Consider the following 22980-nt stretch of genomic DNA (forward strand, 5'->3'; position numbering starts at 1 on the left):
GACAGGTTCAATTTTCAACGGCTGCTTTGCGTTCTTTTTGACGGCTACAGCGTTGCGCCATCGTAGAATGGTTCGGAGCTCACAGCATCGAAATTGTTGCAACCTGCAGTATTGTAAAATAATGTGTATTGCTGTTCTACGGTGGATCACATAACCCCTCTTCCAGAGTAACTTCACATCATTGCCACAAGTCCTCTCCAAGCTCTTACTGCTCAGTCATACCAGGAGGGCACCCGCCAGTGTAGTGTTCACACTCCGCAACCCAGTCACTACCGTAGCTCGAGGCGCAGTTCGCTTGGGTGATAGGCGTGCCCATGATGCACTATAGGGTTTTAGCATTGCAACAGTACTTATAACCACTTGTTGGAAACAGCTTACCGCCTGGACGTTGGTCGCCTTGTTCACGCAGTATTTATGGCCAGAGCCGGGCTTGCAAAAGTGGTAGGCAGCGTGCAGATCGGGGACGCTCTTCTTGTAACAGTTGCACATCCAGGCCGAAACACCCAGAGGAGCGCTACGATACGAAGTCAGCTATCACTCAAGGAATAACGAGAAAAGTCTTACAGATACAAAAATGCAACAATGGCAGCGGCCTTCATTGTGAAATGAGACGAGAGAAGTAGGACTGTGTAATGGGATTCGATGATGAGGGCGATGATGTTCCACATTGCTTTTCCAGAGAATCTGGCGTCTTCCATTTTATAGACTGTTTGTTATGTATCCAAACAACCCGCTGTACCGTGATAGGTAGCCTTAACTCGACTTGTCGAGACTACAAAATGCGCGTGGCCGAGACAAAAGTCTGTTCCTCCCTGTCTGGGTCTTTTGCCCTTTGAGCTATCATGGCACTAGTCAAATTGAACTAGGCCATCGTAATTGGCGGTACGAGCTTTAGGTGACCGTCACTCAGCTTTCTCCTACCAAGGCTCAGAAGCATCCCACATACTGCCGATAGTATCCCACCGGGTGCTATCAAAGGCCAAAAGCTTGGTTTATTTCGGAGCAGAATCAATCAGCCTAATGAAAATGCAGTTCTATCCTAGTTAGGCAATTCTTAGGTTTCTTTCTATTCAGGCTGAAGGATGTTGAAGGAAGATGTTGATACGGTGAGTGCCTCCCGCTGTCTCGGCGAAACCGACGAGGCAGCACCTTGATATATTAAACAGCATTTGAGTTCTCACAGTTACCAGCCTTGAGGAACAACACACTCTTACTTCGTGTATAGACTCGGAGAGTTTACCTAAAGTAGTAAGTAGGACTGAAAAAGAACCCCAAAGTAGCAAGGTCTCCGACATCTTCGTGATCATACTCACGTGGGGCCACTTGTCAGAGACGCTTTGGTGCCGTGATGGCAACTTGGCTCAGTGGGAAACTCTTCTGGAAGGCCCACAAGCCGGCGGAAAAGGCTTGTCCAAAAAGCTTGTTTGAGAGTCTAGGTCTCTAGACAAGCACTTCCTGACCTCAACTTGCTAAGAGTCGCCAGTGAGAGTGAAGGCTCCTCGGCGGATCCCCTAGACCACCTGCGTGTTGGCAACCGCTAACCTCCACAGATTGGCAACTCTCCCAATAGGGCCAAACGACCACAAAGTGGGAGGCCGAAGCCTGGGCATTCTGCCGGCCAAGCTTTGCGCTACTAAACGTTTGCTTGTGGTGATAACACCGGCGAGAGTTCAAACGCTGGAGATGTTGGGAGATACAAGGGACGGAGACATTGCAAGTGGCCAGTGTCTAAGAGCACTTTTGTAAAAGCCTCAAATTTTGTTTCCACTTTACGCTCTCGGCCGTTCATGGCAGTGCTTCTCGGCCTTGGGGATGGGCTTGATACTGACTGTAAGACAACTATTTAAAGTCCGCTGTTGATCCCCCAGAAGTTCTTGCCAATTCCAGACTCATACCTCGTCAAACATTCATTCTCTGACTTTCTACTCTCGCTCGATATCTTTCTAGATTATCCACTCTTTGAAATCTTACAATGCGTCTCACAGGTGCCCTCGCTCTTCTGTTGGCCGTTGCCACAGCCTCTCCTGTTGCAGTCGCCGACATTGGATCCAAGGACGTCAAGGAGATTAACGGTCAGTATATCTGATATGACGAGTTGCTACTATCTTCGCGGTAGAACGCCAACAAGAGTCCTTGCTAAAGGAATGTAATAACAGGTCTCCCTGTGGTCAGCGTCGAGGCTCTACAGTCCCTCGAGGCTCGCGGTGCCCTCATCACCAAAGGTAAAGGAGGAATTATTATGACTGAGATTACTGTAGGCTAACTGCGACAGACGTCATTGCTGCAGGCGAGGCCAAGGCCCCCGAGGAGAGCTCGCTCGAAGCCAGAGGTACTCACCTTACACTCACCACGTAGGAACTTATCACTGACACACTTCTCAGTGTGGCCCGCCTCTCATCAGAGCGATCACTTCAAGGCCGGAAACGGATATCTCCACAGGATCAAGACTCGCATCATCGTCAGCGGAGTCCACCTCGTGGTCACTGCCTGGTTCAACGATATCCACACCTTGTTCGTGCAATTCGAGCCTGATTTCCCTAGTGGTACGTTCACACTTCACGAGTCTGAGTTTAGGAGAGCCGGGACTGACAGTTTGCGCAAGCTCCCAACTATTTGATGGCTGGTTTTGAGGATCTCGCTACCGGAGTGCTCAGACAGCCTTGGAGAATCGTCTGGGATAGTATTTACAGCCTCACTACGAAGGGCGGTGAGACCTTCCAGTTTGACAACGAGTTTGTCATGTGGTGGAAATGAGTCCATCTCTAGGATATCAAATCTCGACTGGGCTGAAGCATCAATGCGTTCCGTCCCCCTTGTGGGAGGCATCGGTTATGGTTTGATATGCACCACCGGACCGCCGAGGAAGATGCAGATAACTTTAGCCATTTGGCCTGGGGAGTGAAGTGGTGTGTGCTCGAATATGTTGCTTGTTTGCCTTTTTATATCTTCTTCTTTCTGGGTAGCCACCCGTAAGTGTTTGGCACTGGTCGCTCCAAGGGTTGGGCTCAACTCAGTCCTTGCTTCACGAGAACAAGAACTTCCGGATATCTGCTGCTAGATAAAGTCTTCTCTACTCAATTACAACATTCATACAGCCCTTGAAGGCACTGCCACTAAAATTTTGCCAACAATTATGACATGAATCAGGGAAAGCGGGTTTAGGTTCTAAAAACTTTCAAGATTTAGGCATCAACGCAGCAATTCCTCCCTTGCCTACTGCTTACTAGTATCAGTATGCCCACGAACTACCTTGAAGTCCTCAACGAAAGTAGGGAAGTCTTGATAAATTGGTTGAGATGTTCCCAGCCTAGTCACTTATGTTGCAACCAAAGTGAGAGCATGGCCAGTAACACGTTCCCTTGTGCAGTCCAAATTCACAAATCTCACGAGTTGACGCGGACTAAGGTGTTCGCACATGTATCAAAGACACCTTACCTAGTTATTCTTATGTAGCTTCCCATAATCAAACACTAGTATCAGATAGTTCAAACTTCTTGACTCCGAACGACGGGCCTGGACGATATTTGAAGTAGAGTATTGGACTCCCACCGGGCCAGGCCTTCACAAACAATCTCATAAATGCATGCATGTTGTTGATCTGTCACCATGCAGTTCATCAAAAAAGTGATCTTGGTCCACATTTAAAGCAAGGCCCCATCTTAGTCGCACTCAGCTCATGCACGTCGGGCCGTTCCTGGACAAGACTAAATTGACCTGCAGGAAAAAACATGACATTGCCGTGACCGCTAATCGATGATGAACGACAGCCTGCAAGTTGTGTTGGTAAAAGGGGCTAGGGTCGCATATCTCGCGCCTGTACTCGGGCCTCGCTGCCCGATATCGATACATCAGTTCCGGTTCCCTCTCCCTTTACCCAAGAGGTCTTCTCCACACCTCGTTTGACTCAACCTCATCTCCAAACACCAAGGCATCTTTGACTTTTCCGGCATTAAAATTCTTATCCCTTTCGAAGTACTTGTCTATTGCAGTTTGACGTCTATCATGAGGCCGATCATTTCTTATCGGCCATGCATTCTACTGGCCTTCTGTATGTTCGCGGCTGTGAGGGCCGACTGGTGGGACGACTTTTCGAACAACTTGGCCACCGACCTATCCCCTTTGCTCGCTCTATTTGGCGAACAGGTGACCAAGCAATTTCTTAGCGAATCACTTTCGCTTTGGGACAATTTTATCTTTGCGATGGCTCCTCTCGGAATCGTTACTGCCATTGTATCTGCCATTCGTGTCTGCGGCGGGCCGTCTTTACGCGCTTTCATCGGTCGAGCCCAAGAGGGAGGAGGCATTGCCGAGGCGGAGCTGTGTTCGTCTACGAGCCGGGACGTCTGCGAGCTATACCACAATGGCGCCATTGTTCGAGTGTTTGGTCGACCCAAAATTCTCGAAGTCGTACATGACATTGACCAGGCCGACTTCTCGTATGGAGTCAACGATCCGAAAAGACTCACACCACCAAAATGTGGCATCTACTTTTTCAAGGACTATATCAACGATGGGCTGGCTGAAAAGGCAGGATGGAAGGAAACGGGCTCTGTTGTCAACCCTCATGATGGTCGACCAAGAAACGGGTTCCGGAACGTGTGCAGAAGGCTCATGGGCCGTCATCGTCTTGGAAAGGACAATCTACACGACATGAATCAACAGCATACCGGCATGTTTGCACCGAACCCCAATTTATCTTTCAATATTGGCATCAAGAAATATCCTGTCTATGTATACTGGGCAGCAGCGGGTGTTGGGCTATTATCAGAAGCTGCCGTCGTTGTGTACGGCGCATTTGCTACATACCACCTGCGGTACAAAAAGGATGACGCGCTACCACATGCTTGGGCATTCCCTTTCATGGCTTTGGGAACGGTGATTTTGTCTTTGGGCATGTTCTGTTGCGCATTCTTGGTGGAACGGAGTACTCAAGAACGGATCTTTCGAAAGTTTCCGCAAAATTCGGCCAAGCCTTCGTCCGCAAGCTTGTACATCACACAACCAGGAAACCAGACAATTGGGGACCAAACATATGACGCTTTCGCCTTCTCAGACTCGTTAGAGGAGCTTAAAGAGTATATCACGTCATGGAAGCTTCCGCGACAGTCTGACGAGCAGCGCATGGGCGTCTGGTTTGCCGCGGGGGCAACGATGCTCGGCTTCATCTTTCAGTTCATTGGTCTTAGAGGCTTGCATTCATCGGTTTCTATCGTACTGCTAGGTGCTATAGTGATCATGAGTATCGTTCGCTCGTCACTGAGGACAGGACGGCTCAAGCAAGAACGGAATTTGCTCTACAACCGTCCAGAATAAATCGAGGGCCATGAGCTGGACTGGCTTGCAATGCAAATGAGCATCAGGAAAGCCCCCCATCAGAAAAGGGAAGAAGAAAAGGAATCCAGAATGTTTTGGACGATCATCCCGAGTTCAGAATCTCATACATGTCGGGACTCGGAGATCCTGGGAGATATGATGAATCAAATTCCTCCCGACGAGGCGGTATCGCGCAGTGAAGGCGCAACTATCCGAAATGCAATACCTATCAAAGAAATAGGAACCGAAAGTGGAGGTATCTACGCTTTCTGCAATAGCCGGGAAGACGGTATGTCCAGGGAAATCGAATCATCAAATATAGAAATGAGACAGGCGGAGGCCAAATGGCTATCACAAATGCAATCCGCTGCTGAGCCAAGGAAGAAGACAGACTCGCATACGAGGCCACATTTAGCCAGAGAGCTATTCTATCACCGATCTCGCCTCGCTGAACTGACTACTCACTCAACCGCCACGAAGTCAAGGTCATCCGCAGAGTGGGATGATCGACTGGTCCCCTTGCGGAACCAGGTTCGGCAACTGAAAACGGCGATCGAATCCTGTACTCGAGTTCTTTTCCCAAACCTGAAGCCCGCGTGGAAACATGCAAGATCGCTTGCATGGAGTCTCAATGTGGCAGTACCTCCACATCACAACGCCTCAACTCCCGAATGTTATTCCGACCCCGACTATGCCAAAGCCCACAAAGTCCAAATCTTCGTTCGTCAGTCCAGTATGGATGGCAACCAACAACTTAATAAATGGGAAGTAGATCCGCACTCCCTCGAAGCAGTTCTTGGGCTTTGGGTTTGGTCGATTGTATCGAATCCCATCACCGAGTTATCAGACGCTCAGGATTGCAAATTATCCGGTGCATCTGAAGCGTCAATGTATCGGATTCTTGCGTTAGGGTCTTCTGAAGAAGATGTAAAGTCCTCTGAAAGAACTTTCAAGTACTGGACGAAAGATTTCCCAGAATCTTTATCAACAACGCGATGGTCATCGACGCCGTCCATCCACGAACAGAATGCGAATACTCTTTGGGATTCTAATGGTACCCATAAAACTTTGTCTCCCATGACTTATGCTAGGATTCCTTCCGACCAGATGATCCGACTCTTTGGCTGGACAAGCGCCGCACTCTCAAACAAATCCAGCGCCCCTCAAGCCTATGCGTTGATCACAGGTTCTCAACGATCGATCCACAGCATTTGTGCTCAAGACATTTGCCAATCTTTCATCAGCGAAATGGCAACGATATTGGGCAGTATAGAAGAAAATACTCATGCGGTTGAAGAAAATGGCGGCTTTTTTTTAGCCAATGACTTCGTTGCAAAGCTAGTTGACTCGATCCAGGAGAGTGGCCTTGCTTCACGACAGGATGCCTACTTAATGGTCATCCCGGCCCTGAGCCGTCACTCCAAGCTGCCCTTACCAGCATATATAATCCCCAAAGTCTACGTCAAGGCTAGACAGAGGAGACTGGCGGGCGGATATGAAGATGCCGAGTCAATGTTAAGATGGGCTTGGGATATCGGGCTCACAGTAGAGAAGCAACAAAGTGCCACAAGCCTCGCATCTACTGCACTGGAGCTAGGAGAACTTTATCGCTCTGCGTATCGGGAGGGACTGCTTATGCAACACGTCAAAGAACCTCCCCAACCGTTTTCGGTGAGGTTTTATTACGAGCCAAGACAAGACACTCTCGAAGAGTTCGGTCGCCGAGGAATTCATTGGCTGTCAGAAACAAGATCAACGACAATGAGTCACGCGATCGTCGATGTCATAGAGAGATACGTCAGATTCGGGGAGAGATGGCGCAAGGAATCACCCAAGGTAGCCTCAACGACCAATGCTGTTCTGCGATCAATAATCAAGGGCGACCGAGACCAATGTCTCTTCGAGATCAGTCGAGTTGAAAGCATTTTGACTCCAAAAGAAGAGACTCCAGAAGCAGAGACTTCAGAAGAGCAAGTTTCAGAAGAAGAACGCGCAATGGGTATTATCTCTTGGGCTGCCAGGCAGGGCTGGTCCGAAATTATCAACACATGCTTAGACGTCGGCTCAATTGTAGACTCTTTGGACAATTCGCACCGCACACCACTGAGCTATGCCGCAGAACACGGACATAGAGACATTGTGTTGCTACTGCTGGAGCATCAAGGACTTCCTGCAACGAAAGATATAGACTGGAGAACGCCTCTGTCGTACGCCTCGCAGAACGGCCACGATGCAGTTGTCAAAGTTCTGTTGGCTGATCAACGAGTAACCACTGAAACCAAGGATAAGGACGGATGGCTACCTCTTCACTGGGCAGCGGCAGGTGGTCATTGTGACACCATCGCAAGCTTGTGTCATCGGAAAGCGGATGTTGACGACACTGACTTGAAAGAGAGAACACCCTTTGTGGTTGCCTTGGAGAATGCTCAGGAACAAGCAGCGCGGCTGCTGATAAAGTTTGGGGCAACATGGGATTTTAAGGTCGAAAACCGAAAAGCTTGGAGAACTGCTTTCCGCAAAGGAATGCTTTCATATGGCAACGAGCTTTTGAGACTCTCAAATGAGAAAAGCATGAACGCTCTATTCGGAACGGGAGAGAACATTTCGGCATCTTTACTATTGCAACCTGCGTTTGACAACTCATCATCCTCATCGCTATTGTCTTATCAGGAGGTGCAACCTAACATTTCGTTACTTAACTGGCAAGGAAGTCACGGAATCGATATAATAGAAATGAATCATGACGGTCTTCAACATTACGCAACTGCAAGCACGCTCTCAAAGGTCGTGAGCGGCCAACTCGTGGCCTCAGTTTGGATTTTGGTAAACCAAAACGGGGAGTCAATCAACCAGGAACGACTTCCCATTGAGACTGAGATTGAGGGTCCTCTCACTGAAATTTTCTGGGATCTATTTGAGCCAGATGCTATGTTTCTAGCAGACCTGGTTTTGAAAGCGGCGCAAAATCCGTTCACGTCTCTACCACTGAAAGTACTGCTAGAAAGGGCAGGAGCTAAAGTAGAGATCACCAACGAAATGGCTGAAGCAACCGTAGTACCAGAGACCTCTTCTAGTGCAGCAAAGCTAGATTCATTGCTCCAAATACGCCAGGAGTTCGATGTCACTTCCGACTTTGTCGAGGCAGCTGTAAAAAGCACGTCTCGCACTGGTGACCTCGTAGAGGTCCTGCTCCGACGGAGACCTAACTCCATCGTCATTACCGAGAACGTCATGAAGGCACTGGTGAGAGGCCCAGGATCACCGGAGAAAACCGAAGCACTGGATTCCTTGCTACGAGAACGAGCAGAAGACGTTATAATAACAAACGCAGTTTTGAAGGAAGCTGCTGCGAACGAATCATCCCTGGGACCTAGCTTATTGGAAAAACTTCTCAGCAGCGTACCAGAAGACTTCGTCGTAACAGAAGAGGTTATTGAAGCCGCTATCAGTCACGAAATCGATTCTGAGATAGCATCGAACGTACCGGAATTAGTGCCCATCCTACTTCGCCAACGAAGCTTGAAGGTCAATCTCACTCCTCTGTTTCTGGGAAAGGTAGTGGATAATCTTGGAGCACATAACGAGTCTATCAAAGATACGATAGAAGCCTTGGACTCCACATTCTACGCATTTGATGCCATGCATGGTCTTTATGTAGACGTCAACTACATCCTGGAGGAACTACTCGACCGAGCGACGGCAGGCTTCAATATGACTGATGACCATCTAAGAGCCGCAGTGCAAAGCAGATACTGCAGCCTCAAATTGGTCTCTAAGCTCTTGGAGCGGAGAGAAGCAGGGATTGACGAGAAAGTCGCAATCGAGCTTTCTGAAGTAGCTTCGGGCTTGTGGGATGGCGGCGACTCCCTTGCCGAATTGATCGCAACCCACAACTCTTCCCGATAAAGTTTTGCTTGTTCGGCGAAAAACCCCAGAATTCATAGAACAGTCACTGCAACCTAATTCACTCCTTTACGCATGTGTTACAGAGAACGCCTTGCTCAGTAGATGCTATGAAATTTGACAGTGTTTAGCCTAGAAACCTCCTAGTTTGGAAGACAGCTGCTCTGATGTACCAGGTAGGTGAATAGTGAGAAGTTGAAGGGCTATTACATAGTCTTCGACCCTACCACAAGATGCTCAACACCCTGTCATTCCCTCTTTTTCCATGCTGTTAACCCTTCTGCCCCATTCGTACGCCCTACTTCGGATATCCTAGGTCATTAGCGCGGCAACAGATAAGGGAACCCATCGGCAGTGTCGCCTGCTTTTTCGTACAGATGGAGTTAACATCCCCTCCACTGCTACTGATACTCTGGCGTCAGTCACGGTTCGAAACGACACGAACGACAATAATGGTGCCTTGAACGGTGCTAGTCGAGGCGGGGGCCGGACAAGCTTTCTTCTCATGACTCTGGGAGTAGTTATATAAGCGTCAGCCGGGGAGAGACCGCAGGGTTCGCGCAGGGTCAGGCGAGCTGCGGTCTTAGGCAAGTCACCTTCCTCAAGAGCTATCTGACGCCCATATTCGAGGGTCAACGTCACACCTCACGGTGCGTCAGTCGATTACCTCTAATCTTCAAGGCCTAGCAGTGTTATTGCTTATGCAGGATCAAGATTGAGCACACGGAGAAAAGGCTCCCATTCCTCAACACCAAAGTCATACTTCTACATATACCAACAATTAATACATCCCGAGCCATGCAATTGCAGCCGCCCGTTGACGCCGCATCTTCTCTTCATTGTGGGGGGGGTAAAATAACATCATCTTAAGCCTCGTCGTAATCTTCCTTCCATAGAAGTCGTCGCTTGGAAATAGCAAAGCGCGCAAAAGGAGGGGGGTGGGAAGGGCGCCGCTTTTCAGCTTTCCTTCCCACCACCAGTCGTGGAACTGATCCAGTACCCCTTCCTCCAATCATGACAAAAAAACAAGTCTATTATACCTCCTCTGCAGCAACGGACTCGTAGCCGCCTGCCCTCCTCCGGCCTCTGCTCATGTTCATCAGGGTCGGGCTCTCGTACATGGCGGTGTAGTTGACAGGCTCGCCACCCAGCATGGCAGAACCATTCTCGCGTTGGCCAAACGTGGGTGCGGGATCGCACCAGAAGTCGCGGCAGTTGGCCATGCAGCCGTTGGAGTAGGGGTTCTTCTTTCTCCGCTTGTTCTGGGTTGCGGCGCCGCGACCGCGGATGGTCTCGATGAAGGGGTCCACACCGAGGAGACGAGACCATTGCTGAAGACGGCCGCCCTTGTGCTTGTGACCGTGGGCGTGGGCGCCAGCAGATTCCGGAGGGGTCAAGGACGGGTGGTTCGGGTCGAGAGGGGTGCCTGTTGAGGTGAAGGCGGTAGTGAGAGACCCGTCTTGGATGCCAAACATATTTTCGTAGGTAGTCATTGCGCGAGAGACTTGGACAAATTGCACGAACAGCAGCATACCAACCCAGGTAAGCTGCAGAGTTGTCCACACGGTGAGGATGGCCGTGTAGCCATCGGCGTTGACAACCTTGCAGAGGCTGGGGCTAAGGAAGTTGCAGGTTTCTGAGACCTTGTCCGAGATGTCTGTGAAGTCTGCGCCGTTGGTGTTAGCGCCGAAGTAGAGCTTGGAGGACTGATACTTACAGTAGTAGACGAGGAAATCGTAGGAAATGATGCCCAACGTCAAGCTGATGAGGTACATGAAGAAGTGACGGTGGTTGTTGATACCGACGCAGTTATAGACCCAAGGGCAGTGACTAATCTGGTTAGCGAGGTTCTGCATAAGAGACAAAAGGTCCACTCACTGGTCGTGTTTTGCGACGCACTTCTGGCACCGCTTGCAGTGCTTACTGCGGAGAGGTGTCCGGATCATGCACGTAACACAGAAGTTTGTCTCATCAAACTTCCACTCCTTGAGCAGCTCGTCAATGACGGCCTTTTGCTCGGCAATGCCGTTCATCTTGGGAACAAATCCGGGGTCGTATCGCATGGCGGCGCTGTAGAAATAGGCACAGAGACCAAAGAATACGCCAAAGATCAGATTGAGCCACCAGTGAGATTGAGTGCCAGCTATATGTTATTAGCAAAACGCCCGGCTCATATTTCTGATGAAACTTACCAGCTGAACCGGTAGTCGCGGGGAGAATGGTGGTCAACCACCTCAGACCGACCAAAAACAAAGATGCAGAGAAGATACCAGCCAACCAGGGCTACACTTGTCAGTCCAGATCATCACAATGCTATTTAGGGGACTTACAGTCTTGTGGAAGTGTCTCATGTCGGGAGGCGCAAACTCGATGACCTGTTGAGCACACCATTGAAGCGCATAACCAACGACTAGAGAGAAGAAGACGCCGGCAAACACGTTCATGCTTCCCAGTATCGTAATCATGGACCAAACCAATAGGAAGGGCCACAAGAACAAGAACTTGGTCACGAAACCCCTCTTATCCTGGCGGAGGAAGCGCGAACCAGGAAAGCTGGGCTCAATCGGCTGTCCATCTTCATCATAACCGCACTCCTTAAGAGCTCGATGCCATGCGCCGGTCGTGTTAAGCTCCTTAGCTGTGACAGCGGGCGTCTTGCCGGTCTGCGTCTTTGCGAATCGATCCGCCCCGTACTCGAGGAGCCTCTGTATACAGGCCGGGGAGCCCTTGACTAACGCCCAGTGAAGCGCGGTGAAGCCCTGCTCGTCCGTGGTGTGGATGCTAGCGCCCCAGCGGAGGAAGAGGTCCACGCATTGGGGGAACCCCTTGTAGGCGGACCACATAAGCGCCGTGTGACCGTAACTATCGAGCACGTCTACGGGGATGCCTTGGTGGAGCAGGAGGACGAGGAGGAGGGTGTTGCCGTTGAAGGTCGAGATGTGGAGGGTGTTGTAGCCCTGGGCGTCGGTGATGAGGGGGTCGGCTCCGTGTTGGAGGAGGAGGTTGACGGTATAGTAGTGACATCTCTGGGCGGCCCATTGGAGAGGTGTTGCGATGGACTCGCCTCCCTTCTTGTTGATCTCTGCGCTATTGTCGATGAGGAACTTGCACATGGCATACTGGTTGTTGATAGCTGCCCACTGAGATGTGTTAGCACGATGAGATCAGACCCGGGCTGCTACAAAGCTTGGAAGGCCTTGAAAGAGGTGGCACGCAACGTACATGCAAGGGTGTGATGCCTTCATCATCGGTGAAGGTCGCATCGTACTCGCCCGACTCGAAGAGCTTCTCCATGGCCGGAACGTCTCCTACACGCGCAACCTGCATAATGTCGTTCTCCGCGCTAGGCGCATCACCGCCGATGCTTCCCATCTCCAGCTCATTATTCAGTGTGGGCGCGGCGGCGCTCGTCTTGTTTGCAGGTTGATTCGGGGCTACGGACGCCGCGGCGGCGGCAGCGGCCGGCGTGGTAGATTTGTCCATCGAAGTCGGCGGGTCGGCGGTCGCGGGAAGGCCAAGCCTTTCTTTCGATGTCTCGGATTGAGAAGGAGGACGGTCGATTATCGATTGGGTACAGCTGTGACGGGTGGGAAAGGGAAGAGTATTATTTTGTTCGGGGAGTTTAAACTTCGGCTCGAACCTAGCGTCGCATTGCTTGAGGTAAGGGGATGGATGGATGGATGGATGGATGCGGTCCAGGCGAAAGAATTGAGACGGGGGGCTCGCACGCGCGCAACGGTGAACAGGGGTGTCACCAACAAACGAGAGATTGATGATAAAAAACACCAGAGTGGAAACAAAAAGAGAAAAAAGGTGCCACAGTTGGAAGGAGGACGGAACAGACGCCCGGAAGCCAAGAGTGACGAGATTGCGTGTCGTCAGCTTTGGCAGAGCTCGGCAGCGTTGGCAAGCGTTGACGACTGGGGAATTCAAGATGAGCACCGAGTGCAGTGAGTGGAAGGGGATCGCCGGGAGACCCTCCCCCCCTAAATCGGACTAGCGAGGCTGAGCTGACAAAGGCGGGTCGACCACTGCTGCAGTCGTCTGCCGTGATAGCCGTGATTGGCTGGGAAAGACTCAGCGCCCCAAAGCTTGGCATAAACTGCCAGTGACACCCATGCTTAGCCTCACCTTAGAGGTTAGGGCGGATTCCTCGGCCTCCTCAGCCTCGTCCGAAAAAAGCGGGTAAACTGTGGCTGAATCTCCGAGGTGCACGTACCACCTGTCACTCCTGCCACTCCTGCCACTCTCCTGTCTTTTGCGCTCCGTTGGCGTTGGGGAAGGAAAGAGCTCCACTGACGGCATTTGGCGATTTCTTCTGGAAATCTGTCAACGACCACCCGACACGACTCACACCATCCAACCCCTCCACCCCTAGTCAGCCGTTTCGCGCAGGGTATCCGGGGACAATCTCTCTCAACACGCCCGACAATTCTCACCATCGCCAGCAACAGCGAAATCGCAATCATGGCCGACAAGATGGGCTCCTTCACAGAGTTCCTCGAATTCATCATGACCCCCTCGACGCCAGTCATCCTCATCGGCGCCGCCATCGTCCTCCTCTTCCCCATCCTCCTCCACTACATCCTCATCAAGTCAACACCCTACACAACCCTCCCCTCCGTCCTCCTCCTCGGCCCCGCCGGCGCAGGCAAGACTGCCCTCCTCACCCTCTTCGAACGAGGCGACGCCCCCGCGACAACCCACACGAGCCAGCGCCCGCAAACCGTCGAGCTCACGGCCTCGCGCGACAGCAAGACGGCCCAGAGCTTCCGCAACCACGACGACACGAGCGGCACCCACACAAAGTTCCTCCTCGTCGACACACCAGGCCACGGCAAGCTCCGCAACTACGCCCTCGGCAAACTCGCCAGCGGCGCCGGCGGCAGCGGCAGCAGCAGCAAGAACTCAAAGCTCAAGGCTATTGTCTTCATGGTTGACGCCGCCGCCATTGGCGAGAACGAGGCTCTCGCGCCCATAGCGAGCTACCTCTACGAAGTCCTCCTCGGTCTCCAGAAGCGCGCCGCCTCAAGCAAGTCGTCCAAGCCGCCCCCGCCTATCCCCGTCCTCGTCGCCGCCAACAAGACGGATCTCTTCACGGCGCTGCCTGGGGCGCTGGTCAAGTCGAACCTCGAGGCTGAGATTACGCGGATACGGTCGTCGCGCAGCAAGGGTCTTTTGGATTCAGGCGTCGGCATTGATGATGTCGGATCGGAGGAGCACGATGATTGGTTGGGCGCGTATGGTACGGAGAAGTTCACGTTCGACCAGCTGCGCGAGTTCGATGTGGATGTCGACGTTATTGCGGGCAATGTTACTGGAAGTGCGACGGGCCCCGATAAGTGGTGGTCCTGGATCGCCCAGCGGATATAATGAGTGATGCAGCAGTAAAGGGCATATACTAATACAAAACACATAATTGTTATGTTGATGACAAAAGTTATTTCGATGACCGAAAGATTGCGCAAAAAACTGTGTGGTTGTGATTCTATCCTTATAGGATCAGACTGGGCTGCCCTGTTCTCTATGTAGATGTTGAGTCTACTCCCATCCCAAGATTTCCAAGCAAAATGCTGCCAACCGGGGTCAGTTGATGCGACCCAAGAGTTGCCCCTGCCACCTTTGCTATGCCCGCTTTCAAAACGCCGATACCCAGGTTTTAAAAAAAAAAGCAACATCATCTGCATCCTCATGCGTAGTCTTGATACTCTATATAAGTCAAGTCGTGGTTTTTTAATCATATCGTAGGAAAAGGGGGAAAGCATCTAGGCCTTCTTGTTGACTACCCAGGTGAGCAAATCGACCTTTGTGACGACAGCCACGGGCTTGGACAGGTTCTTGGTGCCCTCGGCCTTCTCGGTGACGACAGCAGCACTGTTCCACTCGAGGAACTTGCTGAGGGTGGAGAGAGGGGTGTCGAGGGTGATCTCGACAAAGTTGCGCTTCTTCTTGCTCTTCTCGCCCGTCTCGCCAGCCTGTCTGGGATCCGTGACGACCTCATCGAAGCGGCCAAAGTCAAACATGACGTCGCTGACGGGGCTGGAGCCCGTGGCGCGGCCCGAAGAGATGTAGCTGAGCAGGTTACCGAGCGTGACGAGACCGACGAGCTTGTGGCCGCTCGCGGACAGGACGGGGAGCTGGTCGAAGCCCTTGTCGCGCATGATCTCCGACGCCTCGGAGCAGGGGCTGGTCGCGGGGACGGACATGACGGGCTTGAGACGGAGAGCGCTGACGGTAGCGCCCTCATAGGGGTCAACGTAGCCCTTTGCGCTGGTGGCGTTGCCGTTGGCGGTGGCCTGGGTCTCGAGGCCGTTGACCTCGGGGAGGAGGTCGTTTGCGGCGAGCCAGTCATCGTCGGCGAACTTGGAGAGGTAGGAGCGGATGCTGTCGGGGAGAACGACGACGACGGTCTGGCCCTTTCCGAGGCCGAGGTCCTTGACGGCGCGGACCATGGCGGCCATGGCGGAGCCGGAGCTGCCACCGACGAGAAGACCCTCCTCGGCGATGAGGCGTCTTGCGAGCTGGAAGGACTCGCGGTCCTCAGTCTTGTACCACTTGTCGACGAGGTCGCGGGAGAGAACGTCGGGGATGAAGTCGTAGCCGATACCCTCGACCTTGTACCCCTCGTTCTCGTGCTCCTTGTTCAGCGACTCGGGCAGGGCGAGGATACTGCCGTGGGGGTCGGCAGCGATGATCTTGACGTCCTTGTTGTGCTTCTTCAAGCCGCGGGCGATGCCGGAAATGGTACCTCCCGTGCCGGCGCCGGCGACGAGAGCATCGATCTTGCCGCCCGTCTGGGCCCAGATCTCCTCGGCGGTGCCGAACTCGTGGGCGAGCGGGTTGTCGAGGTTGCCGTACTGGTCGAGGATGTGGGCGTTGGGGATCTCCTTCTCGAGGCGGCGGGCGACGCCAATGTGCGACTCGGGGCTGTCCCAGGCGGCTTGGGTCGGGGTGCGGATAATGGTGGCGCCAAGGGCACGGAGGACAGAGACCTTTTCGGCGGACATCTTCTCGGGGAGAGTGATGATCGTCTTGTAGCCCTTGATGGCACCAACGAGGGCCAGGCCGATACCACTATTCAATGTTAACCGTGAAATTTGGTGATTGTAAGCTTCGTTGGGACATACGTGTTTCCACTGGTGGGCTCGATGAGGGTGTCACCGGGCTTGATGCGGCCAGTTCGCTCGGCCTCCTCAATCATGCGCAGGGCGATTCTGTCTTTGACACTGCCGCCGGCATTGAAGAGCTCGACCTTGGCGTAGACCTCGCACTCGATGCCCAGGCTCTGAGGAATCTTGTTGAGGCGAACCAGAGGCGTGTTGCCGATGAGCTCGGTGGCCGACTTTGCGGTGACAGCCACACGGGTGGCGTTGATGGCACTGGCGTCTCCCATGATTGCGATTGGGATGGGTATTATGTGGTTGCTTGTAGGAGGTAGAGGAAAAGAGAAGGAAGAGGGGAGGAAGGGAAGAAAAGGAGAGAGAAGTGTAAGAATGAAAGTCAGTCCACGGGCTATAGATATGCAAGTGGTAAGAAAAGAGAAACGCAATCGTCGTGGAGGGATGGTGCGAGAATTGAGACGGAGCGAGGGAGAGCACAGGAAGCGGGAGTGAAAAATGACCCCGCCAACGCCGAAGATATCCGCCCACCTACCAAAATGGTCACTTTCCCACCCCTCTGCTACGTTGAGGTACCTTACCTTGCCGAGCTTACCTAAGATACTTGGCCATACAGGTAGGTACCCAACACGCTGTTCAGTACCACTGTGTCAGTGCAGCAGCACCAACGAGTGACTTGACAGCCCCGCGACAGTGCAACGCAGCGACACAGGGTCCGGGCCTTACAGCAGCTTTGCGGCGAACGGCGGCGGTAAAGACCCCCCCCCCCCCACACGATACACTCCGGTGGCACGCTTGTCTCTCCTACTTACGTAAGGCAGTCTAAAAAAGCCCGGCCGGTGAAGTTTCTGCTTTCTTTTTTTCCTATCACTTTGGTGTCGTTCTAGAAATTTTCTGATGCTGCAGGTCGGGCCATTTCCAGTTGTCATTATGTCATCCCGAGCTGACTTTGAATCCCCGTCACTCGGCGTTCCCCGAGTTTTTTTGCTTCATCCGAGGCACGTGGACTTTCCCAGTGCATTCTATTCATTCTCTGACTCGAGACTGCATAAGTGCAGTTCCGCATCTTGAATCTTGAAAAGTGGCCGACGCACACTTATAAACTTGGGTTACCTTATCGGAGCATGTCCAGCTGTCGTGCGTCTCGGCCGGGTCGGCGTCACATCTCGGCCGAAATGGCAGATGTTTCCACTTGCGTCTATCTCAACTCCACGCACCCATGAACAACATGAGCATTGATGGATCATCGTGAATATACGTGAATATTGATGGCAATCTATCCTTCTCGAATTGCATGAATGAAGATGAGACACAGCACCTCAGTCGACGTAAGTGTATTCGTCCGGAATCCGGCCGAAAAGCCAGCCACAAAATCCTTCTCAGCAAGCCACCAGAGCGAAACAGCATTACCTAAGCGTAATAAGCATTGTTCATCCGGCCGTGGTGGCCCGCGATAGAACATGTTGACCCCGTGTAAGTCAGTAAGACCAGCTAGCTTCAGGATGAGTAGAATGTGATCAGGATATATAAGGTCACTATCCATCCTCATCACCTGTGTAAAATCATCCCCAATTCTCAAATGTCTCAGTCATGATGGAACTTTCAAACACCATAACATCGAAGAAACTCATCGTCATCCTTGGGGGCTCCTATGGTGGGATCTCTACAGCTCACTACCTTCTCAAACATGCCATCCCAGTTCTACCAAATACAAAAGGCTACAAGGTTGTTCTCGTCAGTCCCTCAGCACAAGTCATGTGCCGGCCTGCATGCCCCCGCGCACTGATATCTGACGACATGTTTCCCCAAGACAAGCTCTTCGTCGACATACCCAGTATTTTCAAGCAGTATGACAGTGAAAACTTCCTCTTCATTCAAGGAGCCGCAACGAATCTCAATCACGGTGAGAGAGCGGTCTCCGTCACCCAGAAAGGCAGCAGCGGCACAATCGTTCTTTCTTACTACGCTCTGGTGATTGTCACAGGCGCATCTACTCCCTCGCCCCTTCTCGGCCTCAATGAAGACTCTGAGAGTCTACGAAAGAGCTGGCGAGAGATTCGCAAGCGCTTGCCGCAGGCCAAGAGCATAGTGGTTGTAGGCGGAGGTCCAGCGGGTGTCGAGACAGCCGGCGAGCTGGGCGAGCATTTGAACGGCCGAAAGTCGCAACGCCCAAAAGTTCCTATTACCCTGGTCTCATCTGCACCTGAAATTCTTCCCGCCCTTCGCCCTGCTATCGCCCGCAAGGCAGAAGACTACCTTGCTCAGGTGGGAGTCACTGTGCTGAAAGGGGTTCGGGTGAAGGACGTGATGCCGGCCGAAGCTGGGATCACGGGAGTCACGACAAATGTCAAGGTCATTCTAGACAGTGGGAAGACGATTGAGACTGATCTTTACATCCCCGCAACTGGCACACGACCGAACACGAGCTTCATCGACAACGCGCTGCTGCTCTCCGATAGACGAGTCAATACCAACTCCCTAACCCTTCGCGTCGATTCAGCTGGACCCCGCGTCTACGCCATTGGCGACGCATCCTCGTTTGCCAGGCCAGCAATTCACAATATCCTTAGTGCTGTCCCGGTCATGTGCGCCAACATCAAACGGGACCTACTACTGGCTTCCGATAGACCGGAGAGCGCCAGTGACAAGGATAGACTCTTCGAGGAGGACGTCCGCGAAACTCAGTTGGTTCCGGTGGGGAAGAGCAAGGGAGTCGGGGCTGCGATGGGATATCAGCTGCCCAGCTTCATGGTGTGGATGATCAAGGGTCGGGATTATTGGTTGTGGACGACGGGGAATCTTTGGAGTGGGAAGCAGTGGGCTAAGGAGTCTTGATTGCTATATCATGATCGCATTCATGATGTTTCTTCTTTTCATTTTTTTTTTTTTTTTTTAATAAATAGGTCCCTGTTTGAAATGAATATTAGCTCTGATACTGGCCGAAAGATTGAGTGGCAATCTCCCAGATCTCTCTCTCTCTCCTCATATCTACCATGTGTCACACTGGTCTAGATTTCACAATCATTGTAAGATGTCCGATTGCAAGCATGCCCTTCTCATGAGTAAAGTGTTTGAGTAACATTCTAACCAGAATGAAACTGAGACATCTCCCACGTTCAAGATGTCATGAGTGCGGTAGTGAACATACATGGCTTGCATACAAGATAGTGCGGTGCTACTGCTAACGCTCTCATCAAAGTCCTAACACAAGTGGTCGAGGTAGTCTAGATCACCGGGGCGGACTTGGCAACGTTTTGCTAAAGATATCAATCAAAGATGTTTATGAGTCTGCGGTCCATCTTCAAACGGCCAAAGTCTTGGATGAGCGCACCTACGTTCCTACCGTGGTGTGGAATACCTTTAGCATGATGTTCTGCTCACAAAGTCACTTCCTTGGCCATTGATCTAAAAATCTCAATGATAAGCCCCGATCGACTCTTGCAGTCCCTTCCTTCCTTTGTTAGAGATCAGAAGCTAGACATTGGTCAGAAGTTCACGTGATTGCCTTGCTGTGATAGGTGAAGAAGGCGTCAGGGGCCTGAGGCGGAAAAGGAGAAGGCATCGTGAGGTCGTTCTGTGACTATGGAGGCGGTTGGTCGGATACTCATCTGATCCCACACAAGTGAATCTTCTCTCTATTCCCTCCACCTCAAAATTCACAATCTCAAACACTTCCCAACCTCACAACCCACAATCTTTCCGCACCCCAACCATCAAGATGCAGATCAAGAACATATCCCTCCTCTCTCTTGCCGCCGTAGCTGCCAAGGTATTTTTTCCGCAATACTTTTTCTTTACAAGCAGCTATGAACGCCGACTGACGCTCGGATTCACAGGGTGCCACTGTTGACAAGGACGCCAATGGCCCCATGGGTGTCAATAGCTTCGACCTCATGACCATTGAGTGGGAAGTCCATGCTCACCCCGGCGGCGAGAACCTCATCCTGACCGGCACCGTCGAGGAGATCCTCAAGGAGCTCCGCACCATCAACCCCAACTACGACCAGGACTTTCGCATCACCACCCTCTCCTCCCCCGAGTCCGTCGACGCCGCCATCGAGTCCGCCGTCACCCAGGCCGACGATACTTTCAAGGACGCTCCCGTCGACTGCGCCGGCTATGACGACGCTGACCGCAAGCGCCTTGCTCATGGTGCTGGCTACCTTCTCGACGTCAAGGGCAAGCCCATCCGCGGCCCTGGCCCCGGTAGCTGTGGTCGTGTCAGCTGCAGCTGGAACTCTGCCATCTACTGGTGCAACATGGTGAGTGGATGATTCTTTCCAGTGCTTTGTGATATCAAGAATGAGACTGACAATGTGGGAATGATATAGGGTAGCAAGGAGAAGACTCTCAATTCCTTCAGAGAGATCTCCGATGGTGCCTACTACGTCATTGAGAAGTGCTATCGTGGTGTTGGCACTCTCGTCAGCGGTCGCGCCTTCCACAAGGACAACTGGACTGTGATCGGTCGCTGGGATCGTTGCTAGATGGGTGTCAATGTTCTACCGTGCTTAATAAATCTAAAGTCAAGAGATGAATGAAGATTCAAGGTTCACGGCTCAATGCCGTCAATTTACGCCAGCTTGATCGCTTCTCGGTGCGTTTCGCAATCAATTTCAAGGAGGATGCTGGAATGACAAGTCACCACGGCTACTTAGAAAAGTACTCAAGAGGCATATAACGCTTTCAGTGATCACTTTGCATGTTTCCCACAATAGTCTCATAGCCAAAATTGTCATTTGAAACGTGCAATGACGTGCTTTGTATCTCCAACATCTCAACATCCGCCGGGCTACGAATCGTCTCTGAGTTTCAATCCGGCAGATAAATTAGGACAGGGTGGTAGGATCTCTGCTCCCTGAGGAACTTTCATGATTTGATCGTCGCTTTTGATAGAAAAAAGGTCCTTGCTCTCGAAGTCCTCCCTCATCTCGATACCCTTGCACTCACAAGTCAGGAGGAGTTTAAAATAAGGAGGTCCGTTCAGCAGTTCTTTGGTTAGTGCCACCAGTTTCTCGATGGCCCATCTCGCGTCGCCTCCAGGACCATCATAACGGCAGATTTCGTCGATGACGCAAACTATCTGCCTTCCTTCCGGGACCTTTAATACCAGTCTGGAGAACATCTTGCTCAGACCCGAAAGATCCAACTCGGCGATCTCATCCAGGTCGAATGTCCTATCGATGAAAGACAGGTCGCATTCAATCTTGTCAGTCATCATCGCGTCTAGAAGTTGACACACAAGGCTTGTCATCATTAATCTGGAGGAAAGATTGACTGGCTTATCAGGGTCTGTTCGATCCCACATTTGGGTATCATCAGCGCAGAACCAGCCAATGACGAAAGTCGGGATAACATCCTCTGTGTCCCGTTCGCTTGCTGAGAGTGTCATTATAGTGGCGGCCAATATTTTAGTCGTTGAGATCACTTCTCCGTAGTGCTCCCCGGCGGTAATCAGCAAGCGACGGGTTGCCTGTGTGTTTCTCCGAACGAATTTCCTGAAGAGATCGCTCCCGGTAATGAAGTCCCAAGTTCTTTTTTGGTCAACACTCAGCTTGGCCTCGTGGAACATCTTGTTTTTTTCCGCCTGCAGGGCCCAGGCCGGATTGCACATGAGATACCCAAATAATCTTTCCGCCATCGTTTCACCCTCTGGCTCTTCCGTCTTGGCGGTTGCTTCTACTCTGAAGTCTAGCTCATTCTGTTCCGAAACTGCCTGTTCCGGAGGCAAGTCTTCTGCCATGCCTGCCATATTAAAAGGCCATACTTGCGGCGGTGCGGAAGACCCTGAGAAGGCTTCGGGTGCCGTATCATCCATGCAGACAGTCGAGTAGCGGGACTTCATATCGCTCAAGTAATACTGCGCGTGGTTGACTTGTGATTGGCACTTATCGTGCCTATTGGCGTCTTGTTCCATACTGAAAACTCATGCAAATGACCGAGAGGCATTAGTCCCAAATCAAGCCGTACGAGGTGTTTCGTTGATCGTGCTTAGTGCTTCTCAGAAAGAGAGGGGAATTGAGGAGTAAGAGGAAGACGGATCGTCGTCTCAGACCCCCAGAGCACTTCTTCTCTGCTCATTTATGACAGAGCCCCGGTGTATAGCACGCCAAGACAATCGAATAAAGAAGGCTGAACAGAGTTTCAGAGGTGAGCGAAGACAGTGGCACGGACAAAGAGAACTGAACACAGAGAGTCACCATGACAGGATAAACCAGGCAAAACCGACAAGCCAAACATCTACATCAAAGAAGTGTCTTCGATTTCAGTTCAATGACATTGGGGCAGTTCAGGAGTCTGTACTTGGCCTTTTCCGACTTTCGCCTGCAAATCCTGAAATGTTGCTTGACAAAGGTGTTTACCAACCGACTGAACTGAGTTAGCCAAGCGCGACCTCGGAAATTCAAAAGAGTCAAACGATCTGAAAGTTGCTGTTCCATTTCTTCCAAGGATCAAAAACCTGAGTTGGAGCTGGCTAGGATGAAAGATCAATAGCACTGGCACCCGCGTCTGCCAATGCCTGGCATCTCTAGGCCGTGGCTGCTAATCACGCCTCCTTGGTACCACAGCTAACCATACTGGGACATGATAGACTTCGTTCTCGGCTGTTCAGATGAGCTTATGTCTAACAGATCTTTTTTCACTG

The 22980-nt window shown here is 51.8% G+C and overlaps 7 protein-coding genes across 7 annotated transcripts; 4 read left to right on the forward strand and 3 right to left on the reverse strand.

The window, feature by feature from the left end:
• Nucleotides 1-205: 205 nt before the first annotated feature.
• On the reverse strand, nt 206-698 carry N0V96_011784 (uncharacterized protein; the record flags this gene model as incomplete). The annotated part of the gene is made up of 3 exons (XM_053192663.1): nt 206-322; nt 379-514; nt 565-698. 3 exons carry the CDS (start codon nt 696-698, stop codon nt 206-208), a joined length of 387 nt encoding a protein of 128 aa, XP_053050020.1.
• A 1274-nt stretch (nt 699-1972) lies between these two features.
• N0V96_011785 (uncharacterized protein) lies at nt 1973-2754 on the forward strand (the record flags this gene model as incomplete). The annotated part of the gene is made up of 5 exons (XM_053192662.1): nt 1973-2072; nt 2157-2222; nt 2273-2329; nt 2382-2543; nt 2603-2754. The coding sequence occupies 5 exons, from the start codon at nt 1973-1975 to the stop codon at nt 2752-2754; spliced, it is 537 nt and encodes a 178-aa protein (XP_053050019.1).
• A 7496-nt stretch (nt 2755-10250) lies between these two features.
• AKR1 (palmitoyltransferase akr1) lies at nt 10251-12699 on the reverse strand (the record flags this gene model as incomplete). Its single annotated transcript, XM_065759397.1, has 6 exons — nt 10251-10882; nt 10934-11046; nt 11095-11359; nt 11409-11499; nt 11547-12356; nt 12439-12699. The coding sequence occupies 6 exons, from the start codon at nt 12697-12699 to the stop codon at nt 10251-10253; spliced, it is 2172 nt and encodes a 723-aa protein (XP_065611961.1).
• Nucleotides 12700-13683: 984 nt separating this feature from the next.
• Nucleotides 13684-14589, forward strand: N0V96_011787 (uncharacterized protein; the record flags this gene model as incomplete). Its single annotated transcript, XM_053192659.2, has 1 exon — nt 13684-14589. One exon carries the CDS (start codon nt 13684-13686, stop codon nt 14587-14589), a length of 906 nt encoding a protein of 301 aa, XP_053050016.2.
• A 392-nt stretch (nt 14590-14981) lies between these two features.
• Nucleotides 14982-16609, reverse strand: CYS4 (cystathionine beta-synthase; the record flags this gene model as incomplete). Its single annotated transcript, XM_053192658.1, has 2 exons — nt 14982-16290; nt 16344-16609. 2 exons carry the CDS (start codon nt 16607-16609, stop codon nt 14982-14984), a joined length of 1575 nt encoding a protein of 524 aa, XP_053050015.1.
• Nucleotides 16610-18131: 1522 nt separating this feature from the next.
• Nucleotides 18132-19169, forward strand: N0V96_011789 (uncharacterized protein; the record flags this gene model as incomplete). Its single annotated transcript, XM_053192657.2, has 1 exon — nt 18132-19169. One exon carries the CDS (start codon nt 18132-18134, stop codon nt 19167-19169), a length of 1038 nt encoding a protein of 345 aa, XP_053050014.2.
• An 883-nt stretch (nt 19170-20052) lies between these two features.
• On the forward strand, nt 20053-20821 carry N0V96_011790 (uncharacterized protein; the record flags this gene model as incomplete). Its single annotated transcript, XM_053192656.1, has 3 exons — nt 20053-20103; nt 20171-20596; nt 20666-20821. 3 exons carry the CDS (start codon nt 20053-20055, stop codon nt 20819-20821), a joined length of 633 nt encoding a protein of 210 aa, XP_053050013.1.
• Nucleotides 20822-22980: the final 2159 nt, after the last annotated feature.

This window comes from Colletotrichum fioriniae (assembly GCF_027942845.1).
Source record: "Colletotrichum fioriniae strain IMI 355084 chromosome Unknown scaffold_19, whole genome shotgun sequence".
In the NCBI taxonomy this organism is placed as follows: domain Eukaryota; kingdom Fungi; phylum Ascomycota; class Sordariomycetes; order Glomerellales; family Glomerellaceae; genus Colletotrichum; species Colletotrichum fioriniae.